Source organism: Meles meles, chromosome 7, assembly GCF_922984935.1.
Source record: "Meles meles chromosome 7, mMelMel3.1 paternal haplotype, whole genome shotgun sequence".
Lineage (NCBI taxonomy): Eukaryota > Metazoa > Chordata > Mammalia > Carnivora > Mustelidae > Meles > Meles meles.
The window spans coordinates 3,986,662-4,008,607 of record NC_060072.1 but is presented as its reverse complement, the minus strand read 5'-3'; the positions used below and the strand labels follow the sequence as shown (position 1 = coordinate 4,008,607).

At 52.8% G+C, this 21,946-nt stretch overlaps 1 protein-coding gene across 1 annotated transcript; it reads left to right on the top strand.

Annotated features, from left to right (window-relative positions):
- The first annotated feature begins 44 nt into the window (after nt 1–44).
- On the top strand, nt 45–15,060 carry RIBC2 (RIB43A domain with coiled-coils 2). The gene is made up of 7 exons (XM_046013339.1): nt 45–268; nt 1,074–1,155; nt 4,461–4,805; nt 8,329–8,447; nt 9,331–9,558; nt 13,888–14,054; nt 14,936–15,060. The coding sequence occupies exons 1-7, from the start codon at nt 155–157 to the stop codon at nt 15,012–15,014; spliced, it is 1,134 nt and encodes a 377-aa protein (XP_045869295.1). The 5' UTR covers nt 45–154; the 3' UTR covers nt 15,015–15,060.
- The last annotated feature ends 6,886 nt before the right edge of the window (nt 15,061–21,946 follow it).

Sequence of the window (21,946 nt, the reverse complement as noted above, 5' to 3'; positions counted from 1 at the left end):
GAGGTAGCGGAAAGCTGCACGCAGAGCTGAGGACGCCCGCGCGGTTCGCCGCCGAACCAGCCTCGCTTAGGCCCCAGCTGGTTTTATTGGCGTCCCTGTCTCATCTTGCACCCCTTAATAAAAGCCCCTTAGGGGCTCTTCGCCGCTTCCAGTCATGGCGCTGGCGCAGCCCCGGGACCTGGAGCAGTCCTTGGCTCTGGGCAGGAGGAGGCACAACGAGCTGTGCCGGCAGAAACGGATCTTCGACGCCAGGAGCAGGATCATCGGGGTGAGGTCCCCGGGCCGGGGCGGCGCCTGCGGGGAGGCGGCGAGGGAGGCGGGCGGCGGGACGGCGGAGGCGAACCCGCGCCCCGGAGCCGCTGGTCCAGGCGCAGCCGCGAGCCGCGCCGCGGGTGCTGGGGAAGACTGGCTCGTGGTACCGACCGCCGCCGAGGGCGGGAAAGGCCTTCGCAGACGCGATGCCGCTCGCTCTCACCCGCCCGAGAGGCGCCCGGAGCCCTGCAGCAGGGAGGGGCTTGCCGTCCGGGGCGGCTCCGCAGAGGCCAGAGCGCGCGGGTCTCCTTTCTCTGAGCCAGATTTTCTACGTCGTCGGGGGCGCCTGCCAGTCCATCCATCGGACAAATGCCGGTGGCCTTCCTGCTTGGTGGCGAGCCTAAGCTGGTCCCAGGAAACGGGGAACAGGGCCATCCCTGCCTGGCCTTGCAGAGTTCACGGCCCGCGGGGGAGAGGAGAGGCAGGCATTGTCACATGACCAGGCAGCGGCATCCGTGCTGTGAGGGAGGGGCGCACCGGGTGTCAGGGGAGCACAGACTGGGGCTGGGAGAGGAAATCAGAGAGGACTTCCCAGAGGAGGTGTTGCCTAAGCTGTATTCTGAAGATACCTATTAACTAGGACAAGGGGAGAAGGAAGCTCTGGGGACAGGCTGAAGATCCAGCTATAAGCAAAGGCATCCAGGTATGAAAAGACCTTCCCAGTTACCAGTGGAACAAGGCTTTAAGAGGTAAGTAGGGCGGTCATCGTCGGACTAAAATGATCTGGCTGTAATTCGTCTCCCCTCGTTTTCCATTCCCAGGGAGACGCAGAAGCCTGGGATCTTCAGGTTCGTGACCAGAAGATAAAAGAAGCAACTGAAAAAGCTAGACATGAAACTTTTGGTGAGCATTTCCTGAAGCGTCCCCAGCAGGTTAGGGCCGTGTACCTCTAGAATCCAGTCCTCGTCTTCAAATACGTAAAACTTGTCATTTTCACGCTCCTCCTCCTCTCAAAACTTCACAGTTGCCCGTGCTCAATTAATGTGCTGATTCTTTCTGTCTCCAAAGGAAAACAGCTATTGAATTCTATGTGAGTGTAGGAAATATATTTTGAGGGTAAATGTACATTTTTTTTGGTTTTCTTTAAAAACTGGATATGAAAAGCCCTAAACACACATCATTCTCTGCACAAAAGTTCCACACCTCCTCCTGGGGACAGCTGCTTGCACTAAATCACACACGCACACTCTTAGCTCACACCCCTGCACGTACTCAGAGCTGGATATGAGAGCGTGCTAGCAGAGATAAAAATTTCAAATAGAATTCATTTCCCACATCAGGTGCAACAATGCCAGCTTTTTTTTTTTTAAGTACCATAAAGATTTTTTATTTTTTTTTAAATATTTTTTTAGGGGCGCCTGGGTGGCTCAGTGGGTTAAGCCACTGCCTTCGGCTCCAGTCATGGTCCCAGGGTCCTGGGATCGAGCCCCGCATTGGGATCTCTGCTTCACGGGGAAACTGCTTCCTCCTCTCTCTCTGCCTGCCTCTCCGCCTGCTTGTGATCTCTGTCAAATAAATAAATAAAATCTTTGAGAAGAAAAAAAAATATTTCTTCACTTATCTGACAGAGAGTAAGAACAAGGGCAGGGGGAGGGGCAGAGGGAGAGAATCTCAGGCAGACTCCGCACACATCTAGCCCAACATGGGGCTCGATCTCATGACCATGAGATCATGACCTGAGCCCAAATCAAGAGACACTCAACTGACTGAGCCACCCAGGCGCTCCCATAAGGATTTTTTAAATAGAAAAAAGCAGGATGCAAAATTGTATATACCATGGGCTATCAACTAAATGTTAGAATATATTTTTAAGAATAAGCTTAGAGGGGCACCTGGGTGGCTCAGTGGGTTAAGCCTCTGCCTTCGGCTCAGGTCATGATCTCAGGTCCTGGGATCGAGCCCCGCATCGGGCTCTCTGCTCAACAGGGAGCCTGCTTCCTCCTCTCTCTCTGCCTGCCTCTCTGCCTACTTATGATCTCTCTGTCAAATAAATAAATAAAATTAAAAAAAAAAAAAAAGAATAAGCTTAGAAAAAGACAGAAGGAAAATAGACCAAAATGTAAGCAGTGGTGATGTTGGAGTGATAGAATAGGAGTGAAGTTTATTTTCTTCTCTAGTTTCTGAACAGTTCACCTTTTTTGTGTTAAGTTTAAAAATAATTCAAACTTACAAAAACAATAGGACAGGCACATACATACCCCCTACCAGATTAGATGTTAATATTTTGCCCAACTGGCTTATTTTTAAGAATTCTTTTCGAGGGCGCCTGGGTGGCTCAGTGGGTTAAGCCTCTCCTTCAGCTCGGGTCATGATCTCAGGGTCCTGGGATCGAGCCCCACATCGGGCTCTCTGCTTGGTGGGGAGCCTGCTTCCCCCTCTCTCTCCACCTGCCTCTCTGCCTACTTGTGGTCTCTCTCTGTCAAATAAATAAAATCTTAAAAAAAAAAAAGAATTCTTTTTGAGAATTAAATGCTATATATGTATGTATGTGTATGTATAGCTATAGATAAATAAATGCTATAATATATATAAAAATGTATAAATGTTTAAATGTATACATAAATATATATAAGCCCTACATATGTGTAGGTATAGCTATAGGTAGATAGATAGATAGAGCTCTCCCCCACCTCATCTTCCCTCTTCCTCCCTCCTCAGACAGGCACATCATTTCCATGCATGTTTCTTATAATATTGTACTATTTATGTACATATTCATGATGACATAAAATTTTTTGTGGGTGTTTTAAAATTTCACCTAAATCTTACACAAATACATTGAATGGATCCTTTGGAATTTTTTTTTTATTCAACATATTTTTAAAATTAATCAATCATGGGGTGCCTGGGTGTTTCAGTCAGTTCAGTGACCGACCCTTGATTTTGGCTCAGGTCAAGATCTCAGGTTCCTGAGATCAGCCCCTGTCGTCAGGCTCCTCACTCCGCAGTGTATCTTCTCTTCCTCTCCCTCTTCCCCTCCCCCTCACTTGCATAGTCTGTCTCTCCCTCTCTCAAATAAATACGATCTTAAAAAAATAATAAAAATAGGGACACCTGGGTGACTCTGTCGGTTAAGCATCTGCCTTTAGCTCAGGTCATGACCCCCAGGTTCTGGGATCAAGCCCTGAGTTGGGCTCCTTGCTCTATGGGCAGCCTGCTTCTCCCTCTGCCTGCTGCTCCCCCTGCTTGTGCTCACTCTCTCTCCTTCTCTCTCTGAAAAATACATAAAATCTTTAAAAAATTAAAAAAAAAATTAATCAGTGATCTGCATGTAGAATGTTCATTTTAATTATCTTTGGTCTTTTGTTGTATGAATTAGCCACGGTTTCTTTATTCATTCCCTTACCGATGGCTGATTTAGACTTTTTCCAAACAATGCTGCAATGACCATGCATGCATTGTGTCCCTAGTACACATAGGCAAGAGATACGCAGGAGTGGAACTGTCATTGGGTGTACGTGTTTTCAGTTTTATGAGATATTGACAAATTGCTTTCCAAAGTTAGAAGTGTACCAAGTTGCACTCTCCCAAGCAGTGAATGAGAAATCTTGTCTCCTTACTATCCTTACTAATGTCCTTACTAGTATATGCTATTATTCGCATTTTAAATATTTTGCCAATTTATCAGATGGTTCCCGTCTTATAAGGCCAGCCATCTTTTCAGAAGCATAGCGATCATTTGGGTTTCTTTATAATGATTTGCCTGGTCCTATTCTTGGCCCACTTTTTGCTTTGATTTTTTGGTGTTTTTGTTCGTTTGTTTTGAGAGAGAGAGTGTGTGTGTGTGTGTGTGTGTGTGTGTGTGTGTGTGTGCAGGCGTGGAGGGGGAGGGGCAAAGGGAGGGAGGGAATCTTAAACAGGGTTCTCATGGAGAGCAGATCCTAACTCGTGATGTGATCAGTCATGACCTGAGCCCAAATCAAGAGTCGGTTGCTTAAACAACTGTGCCACCCAGGCGTCCCTGTTTGGTTTTTTAAACTGATTCGTAGGTATTCTTTATATATTCAGAATACTAATTCTTTGATTCTTGTGTTACCTTTTCAGAGGCTTATATTACTTTTAGAATCACCAAAAATTATTTTTTAAAGCAGATTCAAATTTTTTTTTCTCCAAACCTTAATTTTATGGATATGTTCTATTTCTTCTAGCTGCTGAAATGAGGCACAATGACAAAATCACATGCATATTAGAAGGCCGGGAAAGGAGGGATAAGAAAAGCTTCTGTAAAGCCATCAATGAGTTCCAGCAGCGCTTCCAGAGGCCAGAAATGCGCCGTGAATTTGACCTCTCAGACCCCCTAGCCCTTAGGAAAGATCTTCCAGCGAGGCAGTCAGATAATGATATTCGGAATACGATATCAGGAATGCAGAAATTCATGGGAGAGGATTTAAACTTCTGCGAGAGGAAGAAATTCCAGGAGGAACAAAACCGAGAATGGTCCTTGCAGCAGCAGAGGGAGTGGGAGAATGCCCGCGCCCAGCACAGAAGTGCAGGTAATGTAACAAGGAGGACCAAAGGCTCTCAAAACTTTCCTCCCAGCCCCCTGGTCTTTTCCCAGCTTCGTTTTGTCTCTTAAGTCCTACCAGTGTGCTGTGTTGACCAGTGTCAGCTGGCATTCCAGGACTTAGATGTCTTCGGTCATATGTCAGTCATGTAGGAAAGTCAGCTGGGTGCTGGGGTGCCCAGTAACTCGGAGTGCCATGCGCCCTACCCTCTATGTGCTTATAGTCTGCTGGGAAGACACCGACGCAGCTGGAGCTAATAAGAGCTGCGCTAGATGCCCCTGCAGTGTCTGAGGGTTGAGCAGTGTCTGAGGGTTGCAGCCAAGGGCGCCGTCGTCGCATGCCCTCCCCAGGACTTTCTAGGCCCAGAGATCCTCTCTGGAAGAGCCTCCAAGGCCAGAAACAGCCTCTCTCCTGGAGGGCGCTCTAAGTCCAGGACATCCTGCCAGCACTCTGTGGTCTCTACCAGAGTCTCTGCGCGTGGCTCCCAGCAGCTTCCAATCTCTGGCGGCTTCTTGTGCCGGGAAGAGGCGGTAACCCAGAGGAGAGTGTCACTGCTCTCGTGCATGTGCCGGCGAGGGGACAGGACAAAGAAGTGCTTTGGTGAAGACCGAACAGGAGCTGTGACGGGGAGCGAGGCCCCTGCCTTGCCTGGCTGGTGGTTTCCCTGCAGGCTTAGGCTTCCTGGGCAGCTCGCCCTCCTCCCAGCTGCACTCCCTTCTCATCCCACTCTGCTCTCCAGGAGCGGCATCTCCCGGGATGGCCCACCGCCACCCCACTCTGCCCTCGCCCTATCGCGAACCTGCCTGGCCTGTCCCGAATGGTCACTGGGACCTCCGTGCTGCCCCACCCACGCTGGGTTTTCAGACCTCTCCTTCATCTCCTTCATCCGCAGCCCGCAGCCAGTGCCATCCTGGATCGCTTCCTTCTCCTGGGAACACTCCCTTCCCACTGGCTTCCAGGACACACCCTCTGCCCCACGCTCCTCCCCAGGCCTTCGCTGGTTTCTTCTCTCCTTCCAAACCTCCGATGCCGTTGCTCACCGGAACTCTCTGCACCTCTCCTCTCCCAACCACACTCATCCCCTTGGTGATCGTAGCTCGTCTCATGGGTTTAAATCCCACCATAGGCCACCATTCCCCAAATTTACATCTCTAGCCTGGACTCTTCCCGGAATCCAGACACATACATCCAGGCACCTCCCAGCAGCTGTCTGCTCTCGGGTGTCTGATAACCTTATCGATGTCAGTACAAGACACGCTCACCTGCCCCCCAAAGCTGACCGTCCACCTCTGTCGTGGGAACTTCACGGTTCGAGCTGGTCAGGCCCCAACCCCAAGGCATCTTGATTCCTTCCTTTCTCTCAAATGTCACACCCACCCCAGCAGCAAATCATCTCATACGGCAACTACCCCCCTCCACCCCCGGGATGACCATTCTGGACCAAGCTGTCAACATCGGCAGCCTCGAAGAGGTCTCCCTGCTTCTGCCCTTGTCCCTCTGCAATCTCTCCTCAATCCAGCGAACAGAATGGTCCTGCTAAAAATTAAGCTAGATCTTTGGCTCAAAACCTTCCAATAGCTTCTAATTTCACTCAGAATAAAAGCCAGATTCGTTTTAAGGACCAATAAAGTTTTCCCAGTCTGGACTGAACCCCCAACACACTGCCTTTCACTCATCCCCGCTCTTGCCGCGCTGGCTACCTCGCTTAGACTGTTAAGGGTGTCAGGTTCATTTCTGCCTCAAGGCCTTTGTACCAACTGTTTCGTCCGCCTGGAAACATTTCCCTATATACCTGCATATTCTGCCCCGTATCCTCCTCCAGGTCTTTGCCGAAATGTCATCTTATCAGAGAAGTCTCCCTGACCACGGCTTTAAATGTCAACCGTCTACCTGCCCCCATCGCCGCCCTCTTGTATCCACGTCCCCACAGCACTCACTACTGACATACTAGACGGTTACGTCTTTGTCGTCCCTCCCCAGGATCCTATCCCCAACTCAGCGAAGGCAGGAGACTTTGTCTGTTTAATCCACTGCTCTCTCTCTGGTTCTTGGCACATAGATACCTATTGAGACATGCATTTAGAGCCCTTTAAAAAAAATCTTACCCACTTCTCAGGTGCCCCACTTTTCCATCTCTGACTGAGAGCTTTTGTCTCAGCCTTGCTCTTGCTCCTTGAACTGACCCCTGGACATCGCCCCAGGCACCTCAGAACATTCTGGAAAGTAACCCTAATTTCTCTCTGGCTCTGTTCCTCCTCCACTCTCCTCCCCTCAGTGAACGACACTCTGTCCTAGTCAAGCCACAAACCTGGGAGTCCTCCTTGAAGCACCCCTGTCTCCAGGCCGCCCTCAGCTTCTACCCCGTGTGTGTATCTGGAATTGTCCATTTCTCCCATCCCTGCCGTCACCACGGTGACCCACGCCACTGCCTTTTTTCACCTGGAGGGACCACGCCAAGGGCTTTCTAAGTGTCCTTCATTTTCTTTCATTCTCGACATAGTAGTCAGAGTGCTACTCGCCGCCACTCCCTCCATCCCAGCTTAAAACCGTCGGGTGGCTTCCCATTGCATATGGAACAAAATGCAAAATCCTCTGTAGCCTACAGGGCCCTGCCTGCTGGGCTCCTGCTCGGCATCCCCCCAACCCCACCCCGTGTCCCCTTATGGCCCCTACCCCACTCGCTCCATTCGGGCCACTTGGCTTCCTTTCCCTTCTGGATCCTGGCAAATCCCATCAGACCCTTTGCACTTGCTCTCCACCCTTTCCCTCCTTTGCACTAATGCAATGAGCTTTCATGGGTATATTTCGGGGTTCACTTGTTTATGACCTTGCTCGTCTCCTGACAGTAAGTTCCAAGAAGGCAGGAAGAGCCCTTGGACGTCTCACCCACCACTGTGCACTACATGCCCGGCAAAGCGCACAGTCCGTGTGTGCCTCCTGGGCCAACAGAGCACATAAACCCAGCACGTGGGGCGGCCGAAGCTCCAGGGGAGCAGAGGCCACTAACTCACCACCAGAGTTTCGTCTTTGTTTTTGGAGATAATGAGGACACCACGGGCCACCAACACCATGTGAAGGAACTTGTGATCAGCGACTTCTTAGATGTAACCAGCATGCAGTGTAGTTGTCCCGCCTCCCCGAAGAGGGCTGGAAGCTCAGAGAAGCGGGGTCATAGTTCAGGTTCACAGAGCTAGAAAGGGTCTGGACGGGGATGGCAGCCTGCTCCTGCCTGACACTACCTCTTTAGTCCTACCGTGATCGCATGGCTCTCTCCCCCTCCTCCGACACCCCTCCTCTGGGGAGCCCCCTTGGGTGCCCTGGCAGAGCTCTCTTGCCCGTTGCGACATCAGGGATCCCCAGTAGGAACGCTAACACCCCGTGCCTGCACCCAAGAGCTTTACCTGAATCCCCTGCTCTGTGCATAAGCGCAGGAGAAGAAGAGAGACTCTGCACTCCTGGGCAGGAGCTGGGCTGCGCATCAAGGTTTGGCGGCGTTTTGCTTCCTTTGCAGAGGATCTCTGCTTGAAGACAAGGCTGCAGTTTGATGAAACAGCCAAGCATTTGCAGAATCTGGAAAGTGCCACCAGAAAGGCAGTTTGCGCAGCCGTGAAAGAATTCAACAAGAGCCAGGTACGTCCCAGGCTCCGACTGGGGACTGAGGACACGCCCAGAGCACCCTGGGGAGTTTCCCTCCAGGAGGTGAGGCCGGGCCTTTGTTAGACGGGTGTTGTGGTGTCAGCGTCCCGGGAAGGGCCTGGAGCCCAGCTGTGCGGGGACAAGACCAGACTTCTGTCTGCCACCTGGGAAAAGCCACCCAAGTCTCAGTCTTGTCATCTGTAGAGGTCAGATCTATGTCAGGTCAGAGTAGGCTAACTCATGCTGGGGTGAGTGGGAAACACTTCCCAAAATTCAGTCTTGGGGAGGCTGGTAGCTCGATCCGTCGAGTGTCCAGGTTTCGGTTTTGGCTCAGGTCATGACCTCAGGGTCCTGGAATCAAGCTCCACGTGGGGCTCCCTGCTCAGCGGGGAGTCTGCTTGAAATTCTCTCTCCCTCGCTTCCTGCTTATGCCCGTGCGCGCGCTCTCTAAAATAAATAAATCTTAAAAAAAAAAAGTCACCACTGTTGTGAATCGCTCTGTCCGGGTGACCGGCCACTGGGAGGGGCACAGAGCCCTGCCCCGAGGTGAGTGAAGCCAAGACAGTGGGAGATGGCGGCCTAACCCAGGAGACAGCTCCCTGCTTTGGCAAATCAGTGCAAACACCTGCGGTTCTCACACACCCAACCAAGAGGTGGGGAGTCCCTCAGCCTAGACTACGGGCCCACCGGCATCCAGGCATCCGGGGCCCGAGGGCCCCCCTGCAGCCACGCCGAGGGGGTTTCTGCCCCCGCCTGGCCCACGTGCACTTTAGCAAACTCCTCTTCCATCAAGGGCTTGCAGGGAGGTGTGCCCACCTGTGCCTCAATCCCCACGGGCTCACTCAAGGCATCTTCCTTATTGTCTTCCTCTGTGCAGGCCACCGAGTCACTGGAAAGGAAAATTCAAGAGAAGAAACAGGAACAGGAAGACAACCTGGCTGAGATCTCCAACCTGCTGCGCGGAGACCTGCTCTCGGAGAACCCGCAGCAGGCAGCCAGCTCCTTCGGGCCGCACCGCGTGGTCCCCGACCGCTGGAAGGGCATGACCCAGGAGCAGCTGGAGCAGATCCGCCTGGTCCAGAAGCAGCAAGTCCAGGAGAAGCTGGTGCGTGCCCCCCTCCCCTTCTCGCAGAGCCCGCAGACATAGCCCTGGGCCCCCTGCTGCCTTCCTCCAGCTTCTAGTTGTAGCTGCTGCTCTACTTGTCCCTAGAAGAACCATTTGAGGAGTTTATGTTCTGGGTGGGTGGGGGGAGACGACAGCCAAATAACCCCACACATGGGCATATGCTTGGGAAGTAAGGTTGGGCCAAGGGAATGGAGGATGCAAACATCTGGGGAGGGACCACCAGGCAGGGTGAGATTCAAGGGCCAAAGCCCTGAGGCAGGACCAGCTTGACCTGTTCAGGGAAGAGTGAGGAGCCGGGTGGCTGGAGTGGAGTGAGGACAGGGGCAGGAGGAGGTCTGGGAGGTGGAAGGTCAAGGCCTTGGCAGTCCGCAGGGAAGACTTGGCTTTTTCTGTGACTCTGATGGGAAGCTCTGGAGGGTTTTGAGCAGAGGAGTGACATGCTCTGCCTTACACTTAGCAGGATCTCTCCCGCAGCAGTGTTGAGGAAGGACTGGATTGGGGTGGGGGGAGGAGAGAGATCACTGGGGAGGATGTTGCACTGGTCAAGGTGGTCAAGGTGATGGTGCTGGCTGGGGCCAGGGCACTGGCAGCAAGGGTGCTGAGAAGTGGTTGATTCTGGATTTATTCTGAAAGTCCGGCGAACAGGATTGGCTGAAGGGTTGGGTGGGGCATATGAGACCCAGAGGAGGAAGGATTACTCAGAAGGCCTGAGCAGTGAGAGGATGGAGTTGGCGTTTACTGAGATAGGATGATGATGGGAGGAGCAGGGGGGCAGATGGAGTCGAAGTCACAAGTGCAACTTTGGATATGTTATATGTGCAATGATTAGGTTATCTGTATCTGTTAGGATTCTGTGCCTGATCGTGGTGGAAAACCCTAACGGCATCTTAAATAAAATAGAACTTATCTCTTGCATGTAGACCAAATCCTTAGGAAGATAGTCCAGGGCTGGTATGGCAGCCCCATGGTCACTGACTAACATTTGGCATCCTTGGCAACTGACTCCCACTTCCTAGTACAAAATGGCTGCTTGAGCTCCAGCCATCACATGCATATCCCATCTAGCAGGAAGAAGGAGTGAGGAAGAATACTCTAAGGACACTTCTCAGAATTTCACGGGACACTTCCAATCAAATTCCCTTAGATAACATTTAGTCACAGGGTTGCCCCAAATTGTAAAGAAGACCAGGAAAGATGGAGTTTATTCCAGGCAGTAAGGTGCTGGCAGTTGTTTTACTAAGGAAGGAAGAAAAATGGCTACAGGGAGGCCAGTACTAATGTCTGCCACAACCTCCAAGAAAAGCCAGCAGCTGCAGTTCAGAACGAGGTCCCAGCTGGAGGCAAAGGCATAGGGATGCGGCCACACAGACAGCATTTAAAGCAGTGAAGCCGGCTGAGGTCAGGCAGGGAGTGAGTGAAGGCGGAGAGAAGGAATCTAAGGAGTCATGGGACAGGCCACACCCCTACCATGGCTTATGAAGAGTGAAGGGGCTGGAGAAGGGGAAGTCAGAGAGGGAGGAGGGGCCCAGCAAGGGGAGCCCCTGGGTCAGACACTGCCACTAGGCTGCTGTGGCGGGATGCCATCCCCAGGTGCCAGTCCCTGGAGCCTCTATCTGGAGCATCCTTGGAGGAGGGGTGTGGGTGACCGAAGGTCACAGGCAGGAAGGAAGCGGAGACCACAGGTGCAGACACTTTCAAAGGGTTTTGCCCTCAAGGGTACAGGGAAAGGGGGTGGTAGCCGGTGGGGACGCGGGGTCAAGAGAAAACTGTTTGGTTTTTCTGATTATAGAAATAACAACATACTTGTCATTCCATGAGGACAACACAGTAGAGAGGGAAATCGATGCCGGCAGGAACCTGCTGGAACCTATGTCCTAGGTGGCAGGAGGGCAAGGCTGTAGGAGCACTAGTTGAGGCTTGGGTGGCGGGAGTCCAGGCCAACCATCCTTGACTGGGGCGCAGGGCAGCTAGTGGAGACCCTCTTTCCTGGGGTACAGGAAGGGAGGTCGGCAGTGGAGGGTGAGGGGGTCCAGTTGGGGATTTGGGGACAGAGAACCAAGTGCTAACGGTCCTTTAGGAGAGCCGGAAAGGAATAGCCTATGGTAAGAGGACAGGATGGCCAGGCAGAGCCAGGGGCCCCCTGGAGGCTGGAGGTCATGAACTTGAACTGTCCCCAGTGAGTGCAGTCAGTGCTGCTCCCGGCCATGGCCAGCTGTAAGGGGACCAAGCTCAGGGCCTGCCTGCCAAGTCTGACTAAGCGAGAGTTTCAAGGGCACTGAGGGCGTCTGCCAGGGGACGTCAGCCATGGACACTGGGCTGAGCAAGGATGGACACGAAGACACAAAGAGCGCCAGGACAGTGGAAAGTGTGTGGTCTGTGGGTGGGAGGGCCTGGTGTGGGGTGAGGGGCGGAATGACTGTTGCAATCAGGGAACCGGAAAGAGGACAGAAGAGGCAGGTCAGAGTGGTGGGGGTCAGGACACTTGGAGGTGGGGATAGTAGGGAGGCTGACATTCTTGGTAATGACGGCGGGGGGGGAGCAGAAGTCCTCAGAGTGGGGTCTCTGGACCAGCAGCATCGGCCTGGCCTGGGAACTTGGGAGAAATGCAGATTCTCAGGCCCCACCCCAGACCTCCTGGAGCGGGGGCCAGAGTCTGTGGCTGAGAAAGCCCCCCCCCAGGGGTTCTGATGCCCATTGAAGTCCGAGGGTCAATGGTGGGCTGTCCCCGGAGTAACAACGGATAGGTCAGCACCTGGTCTTTAGGAGGGGGAATGGCTGAGAAGCCAGGGAAAGGCAAGTTCTCCAGCCTGCAGGATGGGCAGGGCAGCAGACGACCACCTGTGGTGGGGTGACAGGTGCCATGTCAGGCGAGTACAGAGGGAGGGACAGCAACCCGCTCAGGGAATGAGGAGCAGGTGGGACGGCTCCCCTGCCTGCTCTCCTCCAGGCCCAGAAGGTCAAGTGCGAGGGAGAGGCAGCGGGGACGTGGGAGCGGGAGTGGGGGTAGCCGGGCCGAGGCAGGGGAGCAGCCCAACGTGGGAAGAGCCCCGAGGTTGGCATTGGGTGCGGGAGTGTCGGTCCGCCTTGCAAGGCCCTGCTCTGTCCCTCCCTCCTGCGATTCCGCGCGGCTGTCTGGCAGGGAAGGGTGACCATCTGTGCCGAGAGCAGCATTTTTATCTGATTTTCAACTTTGTAGGGAAGTAAGACAGAGAAACACAAAGGGGAAAAACGCCTGCCATAGGTCTCACCACTCATGAATACTCCCCTGCCCCCACCCTTGTAGCCCCCCCCAGGGCCTCTCCCCCACCCCACCCCCCCACGCCCGTCCCCTCTTCCATGGACGGAGCCGGTTGGAAAACTGAGATCGTGCACAGGGTGGTTAGGTTGCTTGTCTCCGAGTCCGAGGCAGGTATGTCCCCATGGCCTCTTGTGTTCTTCCCGAAAGCGTCTTGTGTTGTGCCCCAGGGCAACTGCGAGCAGTCTCGTTTTACAGGAAGGGAAACGGAGGTACAGACAGGTAAAATGACTCGTCCCGTAGGTGACAAAACAGGCATCAGCCTTGGCTCAGTCCCTGGGTGGGGGACCGGGGCCCCCGCCAGCCTATCTGCGCCTGGTGGCGTGCGGACCCGGGCCTGCGGGGCCACGGGACGCTCCAGCCCTGTTCCCTGGGTGGCTGGGAGCCCTGCCCTAAAACCTGTGGACAGAAGGACACGTGCTCCTCCCCAGACCCTGCCCCCACCCGCTTTTGCTTCTTTTCGCTCAGGACGGCTGATAAAACTACTCAGGGTTCGGGGAGTGACCCCTTCCCTCTGCATGAATCTGGTTTCCCCTCCTAAGGCTCAGTGGTTTTTGTAGGGGATCTGGAAGGCCATGGGGAGTGAGCTGAGATGCAGAAAGTCACCCCCAAGATCATGAGACCATTGTCGAGTAGGGCCAACCCTTCGGTGTGTTCCAGAAGCGACCAGGTGATCCCAGTGCTCGAAAGCACGTCCCACTAGTAGTCCCGGGTGGGAGGCCCTGCGTTCAGGGTCCTGTCCCGGCAGCTGCTGTCAGGACTGTCTCTGCTGTCCCTGCAGGCCTCAGAGGGCCGCCTGACACCTTCCAAGTGTGGGAAGCCGCTGGGCCACCTGCACTGATGGCAGGTGTGGTAGTCTGCTCTGCTTTCCTGCACGGTGTTGCTCACCCACGGCCCCCCGAGCCTCAGTTTCCCCAGCTGTAAAGTGAGAGGCCAAGAGTCTCCCAGATGATCCCCTGGATCTCTTCTGGGTCTGGGGACGGGTGGTGGTGAGTCACCTCTCCTCCCTCCAGAGGTTTCAGGAGGAAGAGCGGCAGCGGGACATGGACTGGGACCGTCGGAGGGTACAGATGGCGCGCGCCGCTCTGCTCTCGGAGCGCCAGCAGCAGCGCCAACGGCGTGACCTGCGCAGGGCTCTGGACTGCAGCAACCTCAGCCTGGCCAAGGAGCAGCGCGTGCAGTGAGCGCCGGGGCAAAGGGGCTGGGGGAGGGGCGGCTGGGGTGGGGGGGGCAGGTGCATGTCGGAGCTGAGTCATGGGGAGGGTCGGGGCTGGCCGTGGGGGTCTTTCCCTCCCAGAGGCCCAGCGCTGGGGCTGTGGATACCCCAGGAGGCCCTCTAGCAGCAGCGGCTTGGGCAGCACGGACTCCTGGCACAGAATTCAAACAGGAAACAGAGAAGGGGTGAGAGCCACAGGCCAGAAGTTAAGTGCTTAGAAGCCACTGGTCCCCACATGACCAGGTGACCCACCCCGCGAGGTGCTTGTGGAAACACTCGTTACCCCCAGTGGCTCAGACGTGGGGCTGGTGCTGGAGAGCACGGAGGGCACTGGGAGCCCCAGGGGAAGGCACTGGGTGGGCCTGGGGGGGTCAGAAGACTTTTCCCAGGAGGCTACGTGGCTCAGACACGGTGGGAGGACGGTAGCAGCTGCCCAGTGCAGCGAGGGGCCTCCCAGGCTGCCGGGGCGAGCTGGAGTCTCTCTGTCACGCTGATGGAACCAGGAGTCGTTCCGAGTTCCGCCTACAGAAAATGCCAAACGCAGATCCGTAGGTGAACTTGTTAAAAACACATTATTTACTTATTTATCTGTCTTGTTCATCAAGCTTTGGGCTTGAACTTGGCAGAGACCCACCGGTATGTTCTGCAATCAGGCGTCTGTTTCCCGGTGGAACCACTGTTGGCCGGTCACAGCTACTGGGGCCCAAAGGAGCGCTAGAGATGACCTGAGGGGAGTCAGATGGGATGAACAAATTTATATATATATATATATTTATATTTCAAAAGGAGGATATTTAGGAAACCAGGCATTTGCTGATTGTTTTTTCTCCTTGTTTCATTATCAGGAAGAAATATTTGGAGGAAGTCTGTACAAATCAACCCACTAAAGATTATTTCACGCAATTTAATACAAGAAGTCGGTAATAGGAGAGACACCCTTTATGCCTAAAATGCAGTAGCTGCGAAGAGTCATATTTATTGAACAAAGAAACCCACTCCGTGTTTCAGAAGTCCCCTCTCACTTTTGTCCCGCGGACAAACACACATGGAAGGCCCCTCCCTGGTACGCGCACAAGAGGCATTAGTTTCCGTCCAGCCCTGCCGGAGAGTGCTCCGGGAGTGGCCGTGGGTGCCGTGGGCGCACGGATGGAGCGGCCGTGGGCCTGCAAAGGAGCACCCCAGAGAGAGTGGCGTTTGAGGGGCCCGCGTCTGCCTGAGCCCCCGCGTCCAGCTGCTGTAAAGGTTAACACAAGCGCTATGTGCAAGGCGTTTAGAATGATCTGACCCTCACGGCAGTCAGCGGGGGGTATTTTTATGACTCACCTGCCACCGGAGAGCAGCCTGAGACACAGACACGTTACGTGACTTGCCCAAGGTCATGCTGACGGGCAGCAACCGGCCTGGGGTTGAGCCCCAGGAGTCCGGCTCTGAAGGGCCTCGCTCTCCTGGCTCTGGTGGCAGGGCCCCAGAACAAGAGTAGCTTCAGCAAAGCCATTTACCTCCTGCTCCCGGAGACATCCAAGCCGAGCTGCTCTGCCGTCTCCCATCTCGTGGTCCAGAGACGCTGCTCCGGGCCCCACCATCCTGTCACTGGGCCGGCAGGGAGGAGAAGAGGGGAACAGAGGGGGCCATGCATGCTCCTTGCCCTCAAGGACGAGCTGCAGAAAGGGGACATTTCACCTTCATTCACCCCCTGTTGGCCAGAAACCGGTCATGTAACCACGTCCAGCCACACAGGAGGCTGGGACACTGAGCTGTGACCAGGCAGGGCTTCTAGAATGGTGCAAAGAGTGGAAGAAGAATTGTTGGGGGACAACCAGCCGTCTTCCCTGGACTTGAAGGGTGACTTGGAACTTGCCATAGGGGAGGTGAAGGGAGGCCTTGTATACTGGGCAGCGGAACTGTGTCTAGCCGTAATGGATCTCTAGCTCCCAGGCCCAGCATGAGAGGATCCTACCGAGTTCCTCTTCCTTCCCCATGTAGGTTTCTTGGGGGGAGGGGGCATGGGGACCAGTGACACGGGGCAGCTCTTGGCGGCACTTCACCATTAGCTGAGATAGAGCGAGGTACGCCCATGGCAGCTGATGCTTTGCTCATCCCCCCTCTTGTCTAAAGGCGACTTGTTCCGCCGGGTCTCCAAGCCCTTCAGCGGCGGATGGGCACCGAGCCTGAGCGTTGGCTGGGTCCCGGGGGCGGGATTCTCTAGCCGGGCGCGCGCACAGCCACGTTATCTCTGCCGAGCACAGCTTGCCGACAGACGGGGAGTGCACGGGGTGAGGCGTGGACTTGAATCCCGCGGACTTGAACCAGGAGAGCTCCTGAGGCGCTGTGGGCCACGGAGTAGCCGCGTCTAGGGAGCGTGCTTCCCAGGGCTCCAGCAGCTGGCGGGGCCGCCAGAAAGAGGCTGACTTTGAAGACACGAGTCACCATCTCGCCGCCAATCCAGGCTCACATGGGCGCCCAGAATGCAAAGCATTTGAGCGAATGGCCCCACGGGGACGTAGTTCAAGCCCAGAGCCTGGTAATGCTGCCTCCCCTGGGGAGGCGGGGCGGGGCGGGGGCGGGGCTGCTGCAGGCGCTACCGCGGAAATACGAGATGCCAACTTACGCCAGGGAGTGGGGAGCTCGCAAGTCCATTTATTGGCGCCTAATGGATGCCGATCTCACTAGCGACTCGTGGGGATGGGCTTGTTCCCAAGTCCGCGGAGCTGAGGTGTTCACCTCCTTGGCAAGCAAAGGAATGACAGGTCTGCAGGCTCAGCTCGCCCCTCGGACGTCCCCGTTAGGCAGGGGGGCAGTTCCAGCAGACCCACGCCGACTCTGGTCCTCCCACAGGGGGAGGAGACCTCCAGATCCATCCAAATCCCATGCACCCCCTGTGGTCCACCCCTCGCCTCCCCGACTGGCCACCCAAATGGAGCGAGTACTCCCGAGTGATTGACAAGACGGTACCCCCGCTCTGGGGGCAGGCTGGGCTGCGTTCCTTTCCTGGGGCTGCCATACCAAAGTACCGCAGACTGGGGGCTTAAGCTGTGACATCTACTTCGTCACAGTCCGGACGCCAGAGACCAAGGTGTTGGCAGGGCTGGTTCCCACGGAGGGCTCCGCAGCTTCCCGGCGTTCACTGGCGACTTTAGGGCTCCTTGGCTTGTCGGTGGACCTGTGCCTTTGTCTTCGGACGAGACTTTGTCCAAATCCCCCTTTTATAAGAAAACCGGCCATGCTGGATTAAGGCCCTCCCCAGTGACCCTATCTTAATTACATCTACAATGACCTTATTTCCAAATAAGGTCACGTCTGAGGTGCTGGAGGTCAGGACTCCAACATGTCTTTCTGGGGAGACACAATTCAACCCGTAACAGGCAGAATGCAGCGGGCGCCTGGTCCCATTACCTCCCAGGACAATCCCATTAGGACAGTGGTGGCCAGGCAGAGCAAGCCACACCACGAGGAGGGCACTGATGAGAGGGGAGACCGTGCAGCGGGCGGGAATGAAGTGGGACAGAGGCAGGTAAAGTAGATCCTGGCAAAGGACGGCGGGCTGGTGGCCACACGGGCTGGTGGCCACAGGCTGAACGGAGATAGTGTTCGGAGGCTGCCGCCGCCGCCGTCAATAATGCATTTATATGCCTGGAATCCGCCGCCCCGTGTGGAGAGACAGACTCTAACTCTGAATTTTGCATCATTACAACAATGCTCCAAGAGGAAGGGCTGGTTGGAAACTGGGCGCATGCACGCCCTCTGCTGGTGACCAGAAGCACAACACATCCCTGTGGTTCCCAGGTACACACATGCACACACACACAACACACACACACCACACACACACACACACTCTCCAGAGGGGCTGGGTTTGTTTTGTTCCGTTTTGTCTCAACGTTCTACTATGAATATTTTCAAACAGAAAGAATCGTACCATATAGTTGCATGCACTCCTACCTAGATTCTTCAGTTAATATTTTGCTGTTTGTTTCCTGACCGATCCCTTCACAGACCAGCTTTAAAAATTCCACTTACATGCCGCTTACAAAAGACACATTAAGGGGCGCCTGGGTGGCTCAGTCAGTTGAGCATCTGACTCTTGGTTTTGACTCGGGTGGTGATCTCAGGATCCTGAGATCGAGCCCCATGTCAGGCTCTTCGATGACTGGGGAGTCTGCTTGAGGATTCCCTCTCTTGGATTCCCTCTGCCCCTCCCCCTGCTCATGCTCTCTCTCTTTAAGATAAATAAATAAATCTTTAAAGAAACAAAGACACGTTAAAACAAAACAGCATAGGAAAGTTAAAAATAATAGGATTCCAAAGCTATTCAAACTTACCCAGATAAGTGAAAACTCATGTACACCCAAAAACCTGCCACCAATGTGTACAGCAGCTTTCTTGATACTTGCATACTTTCTTCATACTTGCAAAAATTCGCATGTAGCCAAGATGTCCAGACAAGGGAATCCAGACAAGGGAATATCGTTATCAGCAATAAACAGAAATGAGCTCTCAGCCTCAAAAAGACACAGGGGAACCTTAAACGTGTATTACTAGGTAAAAGAAACCAATCAGAAAAGGCTACCTAATGAGTGATTCCAACTCTACGTCCTTCTGGAAAAGACGAAACTGCCGAAGATGGTAAAATAATCAGTGGTTGCCAGGGAGTTGGGGGGAGGCAGGAATGAACAAGAGGAGCACAGAGGACTCTTAGGGCAGTGAAACTACTTGGTATCACGCTCTAATGTTGGATGTAGGTCATCATCCATTTGTCCAAACCCATACAATGTGCAACGATGACCTACATGAGCAATATTTGTTTGCTGAAGGAGCAAATAGCGCATCGTGTTCTAGTCAGTGCTTTTGCCTCACCTCCTGTATCATTAAGGGTGCCGCGTGCACCCTCGACCTGTGTGAAGCACTATGCTAAGTGCATTCCTCCCACACGTTCTTTGTAAGAATCCTCACAAGCCAGGATCATTGTCCCCATTTTCCACAGGGTCTATATGGCAGAATGAATATCCTAAAAAGTTTGTCCACTACCGCTCAACCAGATCCCAGATTAATTACAATAAGCAATTTATATGCATTGCTGAGGTCGCAAGGGAGTAAATGAAACCATAGAAGTTATATTATTTATACACATGAAACAACAGTGAACCGAAACCAAAACAGTGAACGTTAATAAGAAACAGAGACTTGGGCTGCCCTGGTGGCCAAGGTTGATAATAGGAATCCAGAATTTGGGGGATTAATATCTAGGAGAAAAATAAGAGGCCCTCATAAAGGGGGGGTATCAAAAATTGAGATTTCTACATTAGTCTGGGACCTTGGAAGGTGAATACACCCTTAGTGAAAGGGAGGGATGGGCAGAGACTTCTGGAAAGCAGTGAGTCTTCACCGTAGCTGTGGGATAGTAATGGTGGTGATGGTGATGGTGGTGGTGATGATGGTTATGTTGGTGGTGATGATGATGGTGATCGTGATGATGATGGTGATGATGATGGTGGTGATGGTGATGATGATGATGGTGATGATGATGGTGGTGATGGTGATGATGATGGTGTTGGTGATGGTGATGATGGTGATGGTGATGGTGGTGATGATGGCGATGATGATGATGATGGTGATGGTGATGATGGTGATGATGGCGATGATGATGATGGTGATGATGGTGATGGTGATGATGATGATGATGATGGTGATGGTGGTGATGATGGCGATGATGATGATGATGGTGATGATGGTGATGATGGTGATGATGATGGTGATAATGGTGATGGTGATGATGATGATGATGATGATGATGGTGATGATGGTGATGATGGAGATGATGATCATCATGATGATCAGATGGTGATGATGATGATGATGATGATGGTGGTGGTGATGATGGCGATGATGATGATGATGGTGATAATGGTGATGATGGTGATGATGGCGATGATGATGATGATGATGGTGATGATGGTGATGATGGTGATGATGGTGATGATGATGATGGTGATGATGATGATGATGGTGATGATGATGATGGTGATGATGGCGATGATGATGATGGTGATGATGATGGTGATGGCGGTGATGAGGATGACGATGGACGGTGGTGATGCTGATGATAGAGGTCTTTGAGAATCCACACCCAGATGCTCACTTTTATATAGTCTCAGAGTTTCCATGATTTTCAAAGAGGGGAGAGAAATCCCCAGCAGAAAAATTAAATCTCAGTGTCCCCTGATTAATTTTGCCTCCATGGAAGCTACTAGAGGCTGATATAAACAATCTCTGGACAAAAGCAGTCCCAGTTTAGACCCCCAGGATTCCCCCAGATTAAATTCAACCCAAGACAAACTCACACAAACATACAAAACTTGCCAGCAAACAAGCCGCCGTGAGTACACCTCAGTAGAGACCACCATTCAGATTCGGATCTCTCTAGAACTTTAGATAATGAAGTTATGGCACATGTTTTCTTTTAAGTATGTTGGTCTTCTGCATCAAGCCTTGATGGGCTAAGTAGTACGGGGCTACCTCTCCTGCTACAGACGGCAGAAAACTGGACAAAATAAATAGAGCAACTGTCTTCAGACGTTGGACCAGAGATGGTGCAGGACTGTGAGCTCCGAGAGAAGGGGAAGGAGGGGAGCTGTACGATCACCCAGCACTTCCTCCTGAAGGCATCACTGGACTCAGCAGGATGGGGGAGTCCGAGCAGAGCACGCTGATCTCACTGGGCTGAGGAGGAACTCAGAGTTGGAGAAGCGGAGGTGGCAAGAACTTCTGGAGCAGAGTTACCACGTGACCCGCCACGGAATTCCTGGTTTTCCGCCCACAGCAGTTAAAAACGTCTGTCCACACAAAACTATGTAACAGCATGATCCAGAGCAACATTATTCACAACAGCCAAAAGGTGCGAATGACCCAAACACCCATTAACGGATGAATGGATAACCGAAATGTGTGCGTGTGTGTGTGTACCCACAGTGGGCTCGTGTGAATGGAGTTCTGATACATGCTACCACACAGATGAACCTGGGAAAAAATTATGCGAAGTGAAAGAAGCCAGATACGAAAGGCCACGTAACATGATTCCATCTGTATGAAATGTTCGGAATAGGCAAATCAATAAAAACAGAGAGTACATTAGTTTTTTTCCAAGGACTAAAAGATTCAGGGTTTCTCTCTGGAGTGATGAAAATTTTCTGAAATTATATAGTAGTGATCGTCGCCCAACTCCGTGACTATGATAAAAACCACTATATAGTTTTAAGAGTAACTACTATAGTACGTGAATTATATCTCAATTTTTCAAAAGCCCACAAGATACTGCACTACACGGCCACTAGAATGGCTAATATGAAGAAGTCAGACCATACGCAGCAATGACCAAGATGCAGGGCAACCGGAGGCTTAATCCACCATTGGTGGGAAACAAGCAGTTTTCACACAGTTAACCATATACTTAACTATACATTTAACTATGCACTTAACATGAAACAAAATGGACATTTACCCTGTGACCTAGCTATTCCTGGAGAAAAGAAAGCGTATATCCACAAAAAGACTTTTGCGGAAATGTCCGTAGCATCTTTATTCATGGTAACCTCCACCCGGAATCAATCCCCGGGATACCAAGCAAGAAGTGATCTAGTAAACATATATGCCGCTGTACCACTCCCCGATTGAAAGAACAAACTACTAGTGTGCCCCCCAAAATGGGTGAATCAGAAACCATAACCAGAAACATCGTCCAGACCCCAAAGAGGACGTAAATCCAATTCTGTATGTGTGAAGTTCTAGAATCAGCAAGACTATTTTATCAGTGTTTGCCTGGGACAGAGCGGTGGAGATGGCCAGAAAAGCACATGAGGAAA

Bases quoted from the DNA above. Each gene is read 5' to 3' on its own strand.
- RIBC2 (XM_046013339.1), top strand. From the start codon at position 155: ATGGCGCTGGCGCAGCCCCGGGACCTGGAGCAGTCCTTGGCTCTGGGC. The intron at 1,156-4,460 runs GTGAGCATTTCC...TATTTCTTCTAG, and splicing joins AGCTAGACATGAAACTTTTG to CTGCTGAAATGAGGCACAAT. The intron at 14,055-14,935 runs GTGAGCGCCGGG...TTTCATTATCAG, and splicing joins GCCAAGGAGCAGCGCGTGCA to GAAGAAATATTTGGAGGAAG.